General features: G+C 43.0%; 1 protein-coding gene across 2 annotated transcripts in view; it reads right to left on the bottom strand.

Moving 5' to 3' along the window:
• LOC108314525 (voltage-dependent calcium channel subunit alpha-2/delta-3) overlaps window positions 1–13,965 on the bottom strand; it is an 823,636-nt gene that overhangs the window by 734,882 nt on the left and 74,789 nt on the right. For both annotated transcript variants that reach the window (XM_017543458.2, XM_037743848.1), the window contains exon 2: window positions 2,692–2,808. In XM_017543458.2, coding sequence (XP_017398947.2) covers window positions 2,692–2,808 — 117 coding nt within the window. The remainder of the gene's footprint in view (window positions 1–2,691; window positions 2,809–13,965) is intronic.

Raw genomic sequence — 13,965 nt, 5'->3', positions numbered from 1 at the left:
CACTGCTCCCCTGGCCCCCAAAGGGACATCTCATTCCAAATGGCACATGAGTCCCGAATGTTGCCAAGAGAGCCACATGGCTCACAGTGGGGCCAGGCTCGTCTCTACTATCTCCACACTAAACCCCTATGTGAGGTACAAACTCTCTTTAAAGACAGGGGTGGGAAAATCCACATAACACTGGACCAATTCATCAAGACATTATAGGCTGGAGCATCAAGCGTGCTTACAGAGGTCCTGTGTACTTATTTTAAAATACATAGAATACACGTTGCAAGGAATTTGGCTGCCTTTATTCTGGGAACATTTCGATGTAAACAGAGCAACTTATGTTTTGTTTTCAAAGGAACTACACCCACCATATCAAATTGTCTTTTTTCTTTCTAACCTCACTAATTTAAGGCAAAGCTTTCAAAATTAGGCAATATGAAGACGCTCAACCCCATTCACCTTCCCTCCTGTCATCTGAACCAGGTGCTTCTAGAAGCTGCAAGACTACCTCCTATCAGATGTTCACAGGTGGGAAGGCCCTTTAACCAGAAGTACCAGCAAATGTTTACTGAACATTTACTGTTTGCCAGACACTGAGCTAAATAAATGCCTTGTATCGCTACAGAGGTCCTGCAACCACCACCTGGGTGTAAAAATTAACTGCTGAGCCCTGCTCATGTGACCTGGCAAATGACTTCATCCTGCCAAGCCTGTTTGCTCATCTCTAAGACATCGATAATAACAGTGTCTCACTCCTAAGGTTGATGCAAGAATTAAACGAGATGACATACATGAAGTGATTAGCACAGGGGCTGGTGCATCTGAATTCAATAAATGTAAGCATGTATTTATTAAATCACTGACTCCTGCTAATAGCTCCAGGATGGTAAATGAGGAAAAAGAGATTCACAGGGGTTACTCAATTCTTCTCACTGATCTCCCACCTTGGGACACAGCTGAGATTCAAAACAGTTCCACTACTTCCAGAGCCCATGTCTCACTGACCACGTGGGTTCACTGCCTCAAGGAGGTGAGGTCTAGGTTCTGGTGCTGGCTGGACCTCTGTGTCACAGCAGCATGCCACGTGACTCCCTTCCCCCACCACCCACAAAGCTCCCCGAATTCCAGACACCAGGGCTACTTTGTCAATTGTAGAAGCAGAACCTAAAGATATTTGTGTCCTTTTCTCCCCTAAAACTCTGTGATTCACAAAGAAATGTAAGTTAAAACAATATGTCCCCCTCTCACATTGACAATACTGTTACTAGTGCTTTTTTTTTTTTTTTTTTTTTTTTTTTTTTTTTTTTTTTTTTGCAAGGATTCCAGAAAATAAGCACTTGCATACCACTCCCGCTGGAGCAGCTGTGAATTGGCACAACCTTATCTGGACAGAAATTTTTCATATGCATAAAGAACCTTGAAGATTGCCTCTGAGCCTCTCAACTGTCTTCTGTGTTCCGGAACTCACATTAAGGAAATACACATACACTCCGGAATACTGAAGGCGAGGAGGCAGTAAAGAATGTGGACTCTGGGGTCCATATGGCTGGAGCTCTCTCTCACTCCTCATGTGCCCTGGGAGAAGCTACTCAACTCCTTCCTCTCAGTCTCCTCTTTTGTAAAATGGGGATAATAGTAACATCCATCATGGGGGTGTTACAAGGATAACATAAGTGAGTACATACACAGTCCTTGAAGAAACAGCTCACATGTAGTAGGTGCTCAGTTGGTTGATCCATTATAAATATACAAGAAGATTCACTGCAGCATTATTTATGTCAAACCTGCAAGCAAGCCAGGTGAGGTGGTACACACCTGTAGCCCCAGCTACTCAGGAGACTGAGGTGGGAGGATAACTAGAGCCCGGGAGTTTGAGACCAGCCTGGGCAAGATACCAAGACCACATCTCTTAAATAAAAACTTGCTTTTTTTTGAGCCAGAGTCTCGCTCTGTCTCCCAGGATGGAGTGCAGTGGCACAGTCTTAGCTCACTGCAACCTCTGCCTCCCAGGTTCAAGCAATTCTCCTGCCTCAGCCTCTCAAGTAGCAGGGATTACAGGTGCCTGCTACCATGCCCAGCTAATTTTTGTATTTTTAGTAGAGACAGAGTTCCACCATCTTGGCGAGGCTGGTCACATACTCCCGACCTCAGATGGTCTGCCTGCCTCGGCCTCCCAAAGTGCTGAGATTACAGGCATGAGCTATTGCGCCTGGCCAATAAAAACTTTCAAACAACTCAGACATCCAAATATATAGGAACAGTTAAATCAATTATGACACACTCACAGACTGGAATGTTATGCAGCCATCTGAGAAAATAACAAAACACACCTACCCAAGAAAATGTTCAGATCAGAATAGAGCTTAGTTGAACCCCAGTGTACTTTTGAATGGTTTTGGGCAGTTAGTGAATGCATTATAAAGTTACAGGCCCACGCTGCATGGCTGAACAAATTAGTGGCACCTCTACTGAACGCATACATTTATCAGAAGGAAACACACACAAGAACCCTCTATGAAAAGGGCAGTTTGTGCCCCTAGTGACTGCTTTTCCTGGTTAACCAGACTGTAGAAATAAAAGTATTTCTATAATAGCTGAGTGAGTCAACTTTTATCTTTGAGAGATTGGCTCATCAATGCCAGTCCCTGAAACTGCCTTTGTGTCTTCAGGCAATACAGGGCACAAACCAGAGGCACTCACCCTGACTGCCTCAGACTTCTTGTGAAACATCTCTTCCATGTTCTTTGCCAGTTTCTTCACCAGTTGGAGACCATCAATTTCTTCTATGGCAACATCTTTCTCATACTCTTTGTATTTCTGTAAGAAGAGAGCGCAACGTTCAAGACACATGACACCATAAAATAGCACACCTGTGATTTCATAGCATGTCTACTCACAAGGAATAAATAAATATAAAATCATAGCATGACTGCTTCCGGTGAATTTGTGGATATTAAACTGTATTTCAAAATTATTAAGCCAACTAGAAAGAAGTATGAAACTGACTCTGGCTGTCCTGGGAGACTGAACTAGCACCCAGGAAAGGAATACTTTTTAACCCAATTAAACTACCATCTGTCTGTTCACAAGGGACTGATTTCACCCACAGTTTACTCAAATTCTTAATAAAGACAATTTTTCATTTAAAATCCATCACATACCCTCATAGTTTATCTGTTTAAAATGTGCAGTTCTCAAAGTGATCCCAAAACTCCTGTGAGTCCCTGAGACCCTTTCAGGGTCCGTGAAGTCTTCTTTTTTCCAAAAGCATAGCTGTGTGAAGCCAGATTTTCTTCAGCAACCAATCACAAAAGACTGAACACAGAAACTGATATGGGAATCCACTTGTTTTCTCTTAAGTCAAATATTAAAGAGATTTGCAAAATGAAAAAAGGCGATTCCTGTTATTTTTTTTTTACTGGAAAGTATTGTTATTTTCCATAAAATATGATACATATATTAACATGTAATTAGTTTTTTATCCTTGTACTAATCACTTTTTGAATTTCTTGGTTTTAATTTTTAATATGGTAAATATCAATAGATACAAGCAACCCACATAAACAGAAGTTCTCAGGGGGTCTCAGGACTCTGTAGGAGTATAAAGGATCCTAAGACCCAAAAGTTGGTTTAACTAAAGATTTAATTTTGTTCCTAGTGTCAGAAAATATTGTTTATTGATAAAAACCTTCCAAATGGAGTTTATAATACTTTTAATGTCAACATGAAGCCATGATATTTATTTGGCTATCAAACAGCTGGGGAATTAAAGATACTGGGGAAGATATGTTTACTCTTATTTGTGGGGAACCTCTGAATCAGTTTACTAATTCCTCACCCACCCCAAGCTCTTACCCAGGGAAACCAAGGGGTTCCACATCTCATCTGGCTCTAGGGACCTTAACAGTTAGTTGTAAAAAGAAAAATATATTACATTTTAATGGAAGAATAATTTTTGAGATATAAATTTATATTTTCTCTCCATTCATTCCTCCCATCCTATACCTTCAAACTGTAAACTGGGAGGCTCAGCTTCTCCTTGACTCGAGGAAGAGTGTGTGTGTGTGTCACACAAAACGCTTCCCTTCCTTGCTCAAATGTCCAAGTCTTTTGAGGCAGTAATACTGTGTATCCTGAAATGAGATTAGTGTTTGAGGACAAAGGGATGGACTCTAAGGAAAGCAACTAATGTAAAGAGAGAATTCCTCAGATCCTTAAACCAAAACAAAATCCTTAGTCTCGAGGTGAGGCTGGAGGCATCTGTCCATGTGTTCTAGGAGCAGCAAGATAATACTCTCTTAGCCTGGGCAGCATATTGAGACCCCGTCTCCACAAAGATTTTTTTTTTTAATTAGCCAGGTGTGGTGGCTCCCACTACTTGGTGAGCTGAAGTGGGAGGATTGCTTGAGCCTGGGAGGTTGAGGCTGCAGTGTGCTATGATCATGCCACCATACTCCAGCCTAGGTGACACAGTAAGACCCTGTCTCAGAAAAAGAAAAAAAAATACTCTTCTTTCCCTTATAAGCAGGTAGGAACCTAGACATGGACTCCCCAGCACCCCCCTATTCAATGGCAGAGGGGAAGGGTAGGAAGGGATCCTAAGAATGGGCACCAGAGCCTCTGACCTGAATATTAGACCCAAGAGCTTGGAGTTTCTCAGCATTAAGTTGATCCTGGAAAAATTAAGAAGTAATATTTCTGGACCATGTGAGTCTAGACCAAGATTGACATCTGCTATACTGCTTATAAGATGTTTTGAACTGCTTTGCATGGTCCTATAATTGATCATGAGCTGTAATTCATACATCCCCCATGCCTTGAAAACATTCATAAAAATCTTAGGAGTTTCTCTTGCATCTCACCTGAAAAACTGTTTATTACTTCAATCTAGACTTTCCCCTCTTCCCACCAAAGCTATCCTGTTCTCCAACACAAGAAGGCTTCGTGCTCCATCCCAGCCCACAAAACCCTCTGTGTTCTTCTCTCCTGGCATCCTAGATTGTGTGGCCCAGGAAGCAAGGACAGGTCCTTCTGGTTGCCACCATAACCCACAGCAAACATAAAGGACTTTTCTGGATGAAGCCTATTGCAGAGCAATTGCAATTTTACAATGCAAGGGAGATGCAAGGAAGGACACCACTGCATTTTCCTGTGGTTCTATAAGGCTGCTATGGTTTGAATGTGTCCCCCGAAGTTCATGTGTTAAAAGCTTAATCCCCAATACAGCAGTACTGGAAGATGGGACCAATAAGAGGTGATAAGGTTATGAAGGCTCTACCCTAATGGATTAGTGTCGTTATCACAGGAGTAGGTTAGTTATGGAAAACTGCATTTGTTATAAAAGTGTGTTTGGAGCTGGGCATGGTGGCTCACCTCTATAATCCCAGCACTGTGGGAGGCCAAGGCAGGTGGATCACCTGAGGTCGGTCAGGAGTTCAAGACCAGCCAGAACAACATGGTGAAACCCCGTCTCTACTAAATATACAAAAAATTAGTCAGACATGGTGGCAGGCGCCTATAATCCCAGCTACTCTGGAGGCTGAGGCAGGAGGATCACTTGAACCTGGGAGGTGGTGGTTGCAGTGAGCCAGGATCTCAAGATCACACCATTGCCCTCCAACCTGGGCAAGAAGAGTGAAACTCTGTCTCAGAAATAAATAAATAAATAAATAAATAAATAAATAAAGCAACTCTAGCGCCCTCTTGCTCTCTGGCTCCCCTTGCCCTTCTACCACCTGCCATGAGACGATGAAGCAAGAAGGCCCTTGCCAGATTCGGGACCCCTGACCTTGGACTTCCTAGGCTCCAGAACTGGAAGAAATAGATCTCTTTTCTTGTAAATTGCCCAGTCTGTGATATTCTGTGACAGCAACACCAAACACAGTAAGGCAAAGAGAAACCTTCCCTACCCCTACCTTGGGAAGTTGATTGGACTGGCCTGGGAGGTGGGGCCCTGGCCAGCCCAACACTGGCTCAAGCAAAGAGCGTGCTCTGGTATGTGAATAAAACTTCAATGACAATCACTAAGACTATCCCGAAGCTCAAATGGAAGCCAATATCTTTGGAGACAAAAATCCCAGGAGTTCTCTGCTGTCTGCCAGGTGTGCTCCAAAAACCAACAGTGAAACCCAGCTTATACCCAAGGCTGATTCACCACCAAAAATATAAAGTTCAAGACTGAGTAAAATAAATGAAACTAATGCAGCCTAGTATTTATAGTTGGTGAAATGAAAGTCTTAATTCTGTAATTAACGTAATCTAGAGGCTTAAGATAAAAACAAAATGGATTTCACAATTCATCTTTATCTGAAGTTTTGGTTTTAAATCAGGCCTCAATATTCTGGCCATATCTGTTATTTGCATATGTTTCTCTCCCAATAGACTTCTAGAAAGGAATCAGTTTATTTAACACTAACTTTCCACCAAGTTTTCGGTGAAATCTCTTGTATCCCACTTTGTTCTTCTGAGTCTGCCCTGTGAACAGATGCCCCAGGCCTTATGGTAGGTTGTCAGTCTCCCAGGGCTACTGGTGCCTGTGACATTGCTAACTAATCTCAGCAGAAAGCTCTCTGCCAAGTTGTGGGTTCTAGATCTGGGAAAAGCTGAGCCATTCCTCTTCTAACCTGAGTACCCAACCTTTAGGCCACATGCCAACAGGTGTTCCTTGCAAATAGGCCAAGAATATACTACTCTCTCATCACCCTGGGGAAGTTACCTCATAAGCAAAAAGCACTCTGTCCTTCCAAAACATGTTAATGCCTGCTGGAATCAGGTCAGAATAATGTAATGCCTTACTCTTTCTAGGAAATATTTCACTTTGCTGGAAACAAAAGATTTTGAAGAACAGAGAGAGTAACTCAATGATATTTATTAATCAATCAAAATCCCTTAGTAACTTAGAATGTTGATATATATCAAAACTATTGAAAAGGTACCTGCAGTAGAAAACCAAGCAATTTGACCTCCAGCAACTGGATACAGTGAGTTACTCCAGTACAACAGAAGTCCACACAGCCATCCCAAACTGAGTCAGAGAAGGCAGGAAACAGTGTCACAATATATGACAGATGCTAACTGCTTACTTTTTGTTTTAAATCACTAATTCACACACACACACACACACACACACACACACACACACCCTGCTAGGAAGACATACACAGTGTTCACAGCCAGCGATACAATCACAAATGATGTTTTTTCTTTCTTTTGCTTACCTGTATTTTATAATTTTTACAATAAACATACCATTTTACATTCAAAAAAATATAAAAGTTGTAGTTATGTTTAGAATAGAATATGAGCACCTAATAAACAGATTTCTTTAAGGGAATGTGGTCCCAATTAGACTCTTTGCAATTAAGTGACATGTCTTCATTGACAGCGTCTAAGGAAGTCAGTAAAATGAGTCCTATGTGGGTCACAGGCCCAGGAGGTGCCAGAAGCTTTTCACCTACAATTTTGTCTAATCTTCACAAGCCCCCATGTTGCAGGTGGAGAGCTGAGGCACAAAGAGGGCCAGCTAGTGTTGAAGGTCAGCTTGTTAGAGAGAAGGTTCAAACCTAGCAGGGTCTGCCTTCTAACTGCTCCATCTTTTGACCTTACAGGGAAGGGGAATAGAGGGATAGGTGAGTAAGTGTCTAAAAATTTGTAAACTTGTTTCAGAGGACCCATTTTACTGCTATAAAAACACGTTTTGTTGATTTTGTAGCCAACAGTGGCTTGAACTTGGCAAGAGAGGCAAATACCAAAACCTGGAGACAGCGGCAGTTAATAGGGGCTGCAGCAGTTCACACAGCTGCTCCAGGCCGCCTGGGCTCATTTGAAGTCATGAGAGTCGATTGTCCCTTCACAGGGCCTCTGTGGGGTGGGTTGGGAGCCTTCCCTCAAGGAGCATACATAGCTCTCAACCAATAAAAACACCTGAGAAGAAAAAGCAAGCCCACTCTGAAGGCGGCCCTGGAACCTCAGTTAGAAATTGCTCCATGGCCACATGCAGGCTACCAACTGGCTTCTGTTCCCTAAGGTACCAAAAAAGACCTGGAGAAAAAGTACCTAACATTATTCCTTCTCCTCCTGGGCTTTGCCTCTCCACACAGCTGGGCAGGCAATGGGCCTTTTTATTTTCTATAGCTTCAAGGATGTCACTACAGATTACTTCTGTTTCATGTAAAAGCAGTCATCCTTCAACTGAGAAAAGGAGTTAAGAAAGTATTACCAGGTCCCTGTAAACACAAAGGGAAGGCAGAGAGGAAAACAAAAATGGAAGTGATGGCTATGGCACCAGAGGAAAGGTTTGGGCCAGGCTGGCTTTGTATCCTGTCTCCAGCACCCCATCTGTTTGTTCTGCAAACTATACTGGCTGTCTCTGGTATGCCAGGCAGGGTGCTGGACGCCAAGCACATCGTAAGGAGTAAAGTGATGTTTACAAAAGCTTGCTGTCTGAATTCTCAAAAGAAGACATACAAATAGCCAAGAAACATGAAAAAATGCTCAAGATCAGTAATGATCAGAAAAATGCAAATCAAAACCGCCATGTGATACCACCTTACTCCTGCAAGAGTGGTCATAATCCAAAAACCAAAAAATAATAGATGTTGGTGTGGATGTGGTGAAAAGGGAACATTTCTACACTGCTGGTGGGAATGTAAACTGTACCTGCCACTGTGGAAAACAGTGTGGAGATTCCTTAAGGAACTAAAAGTAGAACTACCATCTGATCCAGCAATCCCACTACTGGGTATCTACCCAGAGGCAAAGGAGTCATTACACAAAAAAGACACTTGCATACGCAGCACAATTTCCAATTTGCAGCACAATTTGCAATTGTGAAAATGTGGGACCAACCCAAATGCCCATCAATTAATGAGTAGATCAAGAAACTGTGGTATATACCACCACGCAGCCATAAAAATGAATAAATTAATGGAATCCATTGCAACCAGGATGGAACTGGAGATCATTATTCTAAGTGCAGTAACTCAGGAATGGAAAACCAAACATCTTCTGTTCTCACTCATACACGGGAGCCAAGCTACAAGGATCCAAAGGCATAACAATGACACAGTGGACTGTGGGGACTTGGGGGAAAGGGTAGGAAATGGGTGAGGGATAAAAGACTACAAACTGGGCTCAGTGTATACTGCTTGGGTGATGGGTGCACCAAAATCTTACAAATCACCACTAAAGATCGCACTCCTGTAACCAAACACCACCTGTTCCCCAAAAACCTGTGGAAATTAAAAAAAAAAAACTTTTTTTAAAGAAAGCTTGCTATTTAATAGCCAGAACATTCTGAGGAGGAAGCAGGCAAGGAAGATACGGCATCAGGGAAAGCCTGATGATGGTAGTCAGGGCAGTGACTCCCATCTTGCCAAACCCTGTGCAGATGACAAGGCTGGGGGTGGGGTGAGAGGTGCAACAGGGGATGAGGATGCCAGGAAGAGGGAGCAGCAAGGAGGAGAGTCCAGCGGAGAGGCTTCTGGGGCTCAAGGAAGTGTTCGCTGTCCCACTGCACTGGAGCATGGATGGCCATGGTGGACAACTTTGGTGAGAGATGAGGCCACTGAAGTGAGCAGAGGCCAGGTCATCAAGGGTGGTGTGCTAGGCGTAAGAGTTTGAACCCCATCCTGATGTGGGGAGCAGGGTGGGGCTGTGGGGACAAGCAACAACTGGAGCCACCAGTGGGGGGCGGTGTTTGAGGGTAGAAAGGATCAGTGATCAGGTGTGTGCTTTTGAATAACCTCAGTGTGCAGAATAGAGAGAAAGGGGGCAAAACTGGATGGAGACAAGGAAGCCAGAGGCTGCAATGGCCAGGACTTTCGAGACAGCAATGGGGAGGGGCCCCAAGAGGCAGAGGAATGAGAGGCAGGGCTCCTCGAGAGACACCAAGGTTTCTGGAGGCCAGACACAGCAACACTTTGGGCCAGCTAGCTGAGTCAATTTAAGAAAGCCATTAACCTCCCGAGCTTCAGCGTCCTCATTCAGAACATCAACGAAGATGATGTCCATCGTCCAAGGCTGCCCTGCAGTCTTACCAGGAATACATCTGTCGAAGCCCCCAGCACAGTGCCTGCACATAATCGACCACCCCAAATCCTAGTGCTAGCTTACTTTTTTATCTTGGCATTTCTGGCTACAGAGGATTCTAGCAAGCACTGTGTTTCCATATTCCTAAACAGAAGCTCTTCATGTAACAGACAAATTCCGACAGGGTGTGGATGATGTTGATGTCTTTGCTGGGCCTACCCTGGCCTGGTGCAGCAGCCAGAGATGCCCCAACAAAGCAGCCTGTGGATTTGGCCAGGACCACGGTCTAGGCAGAAGGCATTGTATGTCACATTTGTGATATGGAAAAAGGGCAAGCCTGAGAAACTTTGTATTTCCTCTGTTACAAGACAGCCTCTGAAGCTTCCATCCCTTCTGTTAGCAGAATCAGCATTTGGCAGGAAATCCTGTGGTGAGCCAAGGACATTTATCTTTTGAGAAGGGAGACACAGAAATGCATTATTTCTGCAGCATCTATTTTGCCAGATCATTTCACACAAACACCACGAAGAGAAAAGCACTACTTCACTGTCAGAACACTTAATGTTGTTCATACGTTTGAGTCGTTTTTTTTTTTTTTTTCCTATGTGAGAACTGCATATCTAGAAGTGAGTCACCTAGAACAGCCCCCACAGAGGGAGCTCCAGTCAGTAGACTTCTGGCCAATCATAATTAATTAGGATAAAAGCCAAATATGGAAGAGGGGCTCTGGGTGCACTTGGCACCAGGGAAAAATGCCCTCTGCAGAGGATGGCTGCAGGAAGCATCATTAGCCAAAGAGTGGGTGCATGTTAACATAGTCTCTTGGCTAAATTTTCTCATTGAAAACTGAAATTACACCTCTAGAGCTGGCATAATTTAATCACTGCATGAGGCTTACCAGAAGGCTGTGGCGGGGAGATGGCACAGCAAGGACCTCCCCATCCCCAAGTGAAAATGTGGAGCGTTTGCCTTGAAGTCCACAACCTGAAGCAAATGAGCACCTTTTCTATCTCTCTCCGCAGCCTCTGGCACTTCCCTTAAAATCCTCAAATCCAGATGCCCCAGTAACCATAACACTAGGACAGCAACCCAGAGATGGTCCAAGCCCAAAACACTTTAAGTTGCTTTGTTATATAAGAGTGAAAGGAGCCTCAGGTTCCCACCCTAAGGTTCTTTTTTTTTTTTTTAATCTTTTTATTCCTTCAAGCTCTGAAATAGCCACAGTGCAAGAGATAAATTCATTAAACCAATCATTTAAGATGGGATTATGCCAATACAAAAAAGAAACTTAAACTGAAAATGTTGCTATCTTCTTTCGCTCAACAAATGTTTACAAATTGCTTACCATGTGCCAGGCTGCAGGGAGATAGGAGGAAATGCGTTGACAAACAAATGTGGTTCCCTTGGAGTAAAAGAAGGCTTATTTTTGGTTCTTATTTTTATTTAAAAATAAGTTAATGAAGAGCCGTATGGATCATTTTTTATGATTTTTTGATTATTTTTTATGATCATTTTTATGGATATTTTAGTTCTTATTTTTATTCAAAAATAAGTTAACGCAGAGCCGTATAGATCATTTTTCAGTAAACCTTCACCCTCATAACCTGCACAGCTGGTCTGTGTGCCTCCTCTGGAGGGCACACTGGTCTGCCATGCAGGTATGTTACTTCTGCCAGATGTGCAAGCGTGCTCTGGCCAGGGGCAGGAAGGACTGGCCATCACAGTCACCAGGAAGAAAGAGGATCACAGGAAGGGTTGTAAAATGATGGATTAGTCGAGGTTCCCGGGAAAGAGGATGCCTATGTAGCATATATGATTCCATTTCCTAGAAGATATAGTCTAGGAAGAACCCTGGTAATGTAATGAGACGGTCATGAGTCATTATGAGGCAGGACATCTGTGACCAAGGCTTGATAGAAAGGGGCAGCAAGAGGAGGTGTAGAGGGAAGAAGAGAAAGAGGGGACAGTCTCTTTAGGTTGCATATAAGCTGTAAGTTCATTCTCTGTCCCTCCAGTGGGGATAGAGTGATGTAGTTCCCATTCTGTCTCCCTCAACTTACTCCTAGTGAAGACAGCTGACCACAATGGGGTCCGTGGAAAGAATCTGCATCAATATTGCTGCCGTGCTACTGACCTGGAGCCTGGCAGCAGCATCCTGCTTGGCTTAGAATTACTAGCCAGGGTTCAAATCACAGTAGAATCACCAATGTGTACTTGCTAGGGGCAAGCAGTCCTAATACCAGCTTAAGGTTTGGCATGGTACTAGGACCAAGGACTCTCTAGCCAGATGTTCCATGTTCAAGTCCTCATGTTACCACATCCAACCATGTAACAAGTTGATCGGCCTCCACCAGGGTTCTTTCTTTGACAGTAAAGTGGATAAGACCAGATCTCATACTGCTCTTGAGATGATCAAATGATGTGAAGTGTGTAAAGTATGCATCAGAGTGCGGAACACAGAGTAAAATACTCACAGATGGTGATGGCAATGGGAGAAGATAATATATCTCCATATTTGTTCTAAAATTTCTGAAAAAATTCATTCTTTTGCCTCAACAACAAGGAGAAACTTGCAACCAACATTTACAACCTAACAGACCAACTAGCTCCCAATGCTGCTCTGGGCAATGGCATTTTTCTAATACATTCACAAGGCTCCAGGGACTTTTCAATGATAATTATTTGGTGAAAACTCTGTTCTGGCAGAAATTGATTGCTAGAAGGCTATATTTTTTTTCACCATTTAATTATTTTATTGCATTTTAGGTTTTGGGGTACATGTGAAGAACATGCAAGATTGTTGCATAGGTACACTCGTGGCAGTGTGATTTGCTGCCTTCCTCCCCATCACCTACATCTGGCATTTCTCCCCTTGCTATCTCTCCCCAGCTCCCAACACCCCACCGTCCCTCCCTTATTTCCCCCCAACTGACCCCAGTGTGTAGTGCTCCACTCCCTATGTCCATATGTTCTCATTGTTCAACACCCGCCTATGAGTGAGAACATGTGGTGTTTGATCTTCTTCTCTTCTGTCAGTTTGCTGAGAATGATGGTTTCCAGGTTCATCCATGTCCCTACAAAGGACACAAACTCATCATTTTTGATGGCTGCATAATATTCCATGGTGTATATGTGCCACATATACAGAGGCCTTCTCTGCATCAATTGAGATAATCATGTGATTTTTGTCTTTGGTTCTGTTTATGTGGTGAATTACGTTTATAGACTTGTGTATATTGAACCAGCCTTGCATCCCCGTGATGAAGCCTACTTATCATGGTGGATAAGCTTTTCGATGTGCTGTTGCAATCGGCTTGTCAGTATCTTATTGAAGATTTTTGCATCTATGTTCATTATGGATATTGGCCTGAAGTTTTCTTTTCTTGTTGAGTCTCTGCCGGGTTTTGGAATCAGGATGATGTTGGTCTCATAAAATGATTTGGGAAGAATTCCCTCTTTTTGGATTGTTTGGAATAGTTTCAGAAGGAATGGTAGCAGTTCCTCTTTGTATATCTGGTAGAATTCAGCTGTGAACCCATCTGGACCTGGGCTTTTTTTCGGTGGTAAGCTCTTAATTGCTGCCTGAACTTCAGACCTTGTTATGGGTCTGTTCAGGGTTTCGGCTTCTTCCTGGTTTAGGCTTGGGAGGAGGCAAATGTCCAGGAATTTATCCATTTCTTCCAGGCTTACTAGTTTATGTGCATTGAGTTGTTTATAATAATCTCTGATGATGGTTTGAATTTCTGTGGAATCTGTGGTGATACCCCCTTTATCGTTTTTTATTGCATCAATTTGGTTATTCTCTCTTTTCTTTTTTATTAACCTGGCTAGTGGTCTGTCTATTTTGTTGATCTTTTAAAAAAACCAGCTCCTGGGTTTATTGATTTTTTGAAGTGTTTTTTGTGTCTCTATCTCCTTCAGTTCTGCTCTGATCTTAGCTATTTC

The sequence above is a fragment of the Cebus imitator genome, unplaced genomic scaffold (assembly GCF_001604975.1).
Source record: "Cebus imitator isolate Cc_AM_T3 unplaced genomic scaffold, Cebus_imitator-1.0 Scaffold8, whole genome shotgun sequence".
NCBI classification, from domain to species: Eukaryota; Metazoa; Chordata; class Mammalia; order Primates; family Cebidae; genus Cebus; species Cebus imitator.
The sequence above is the reverse complement of the archived record's forward strand: the minus strand, read 5'-3'. Positions and strand labels throughout refer to the sequence as shown.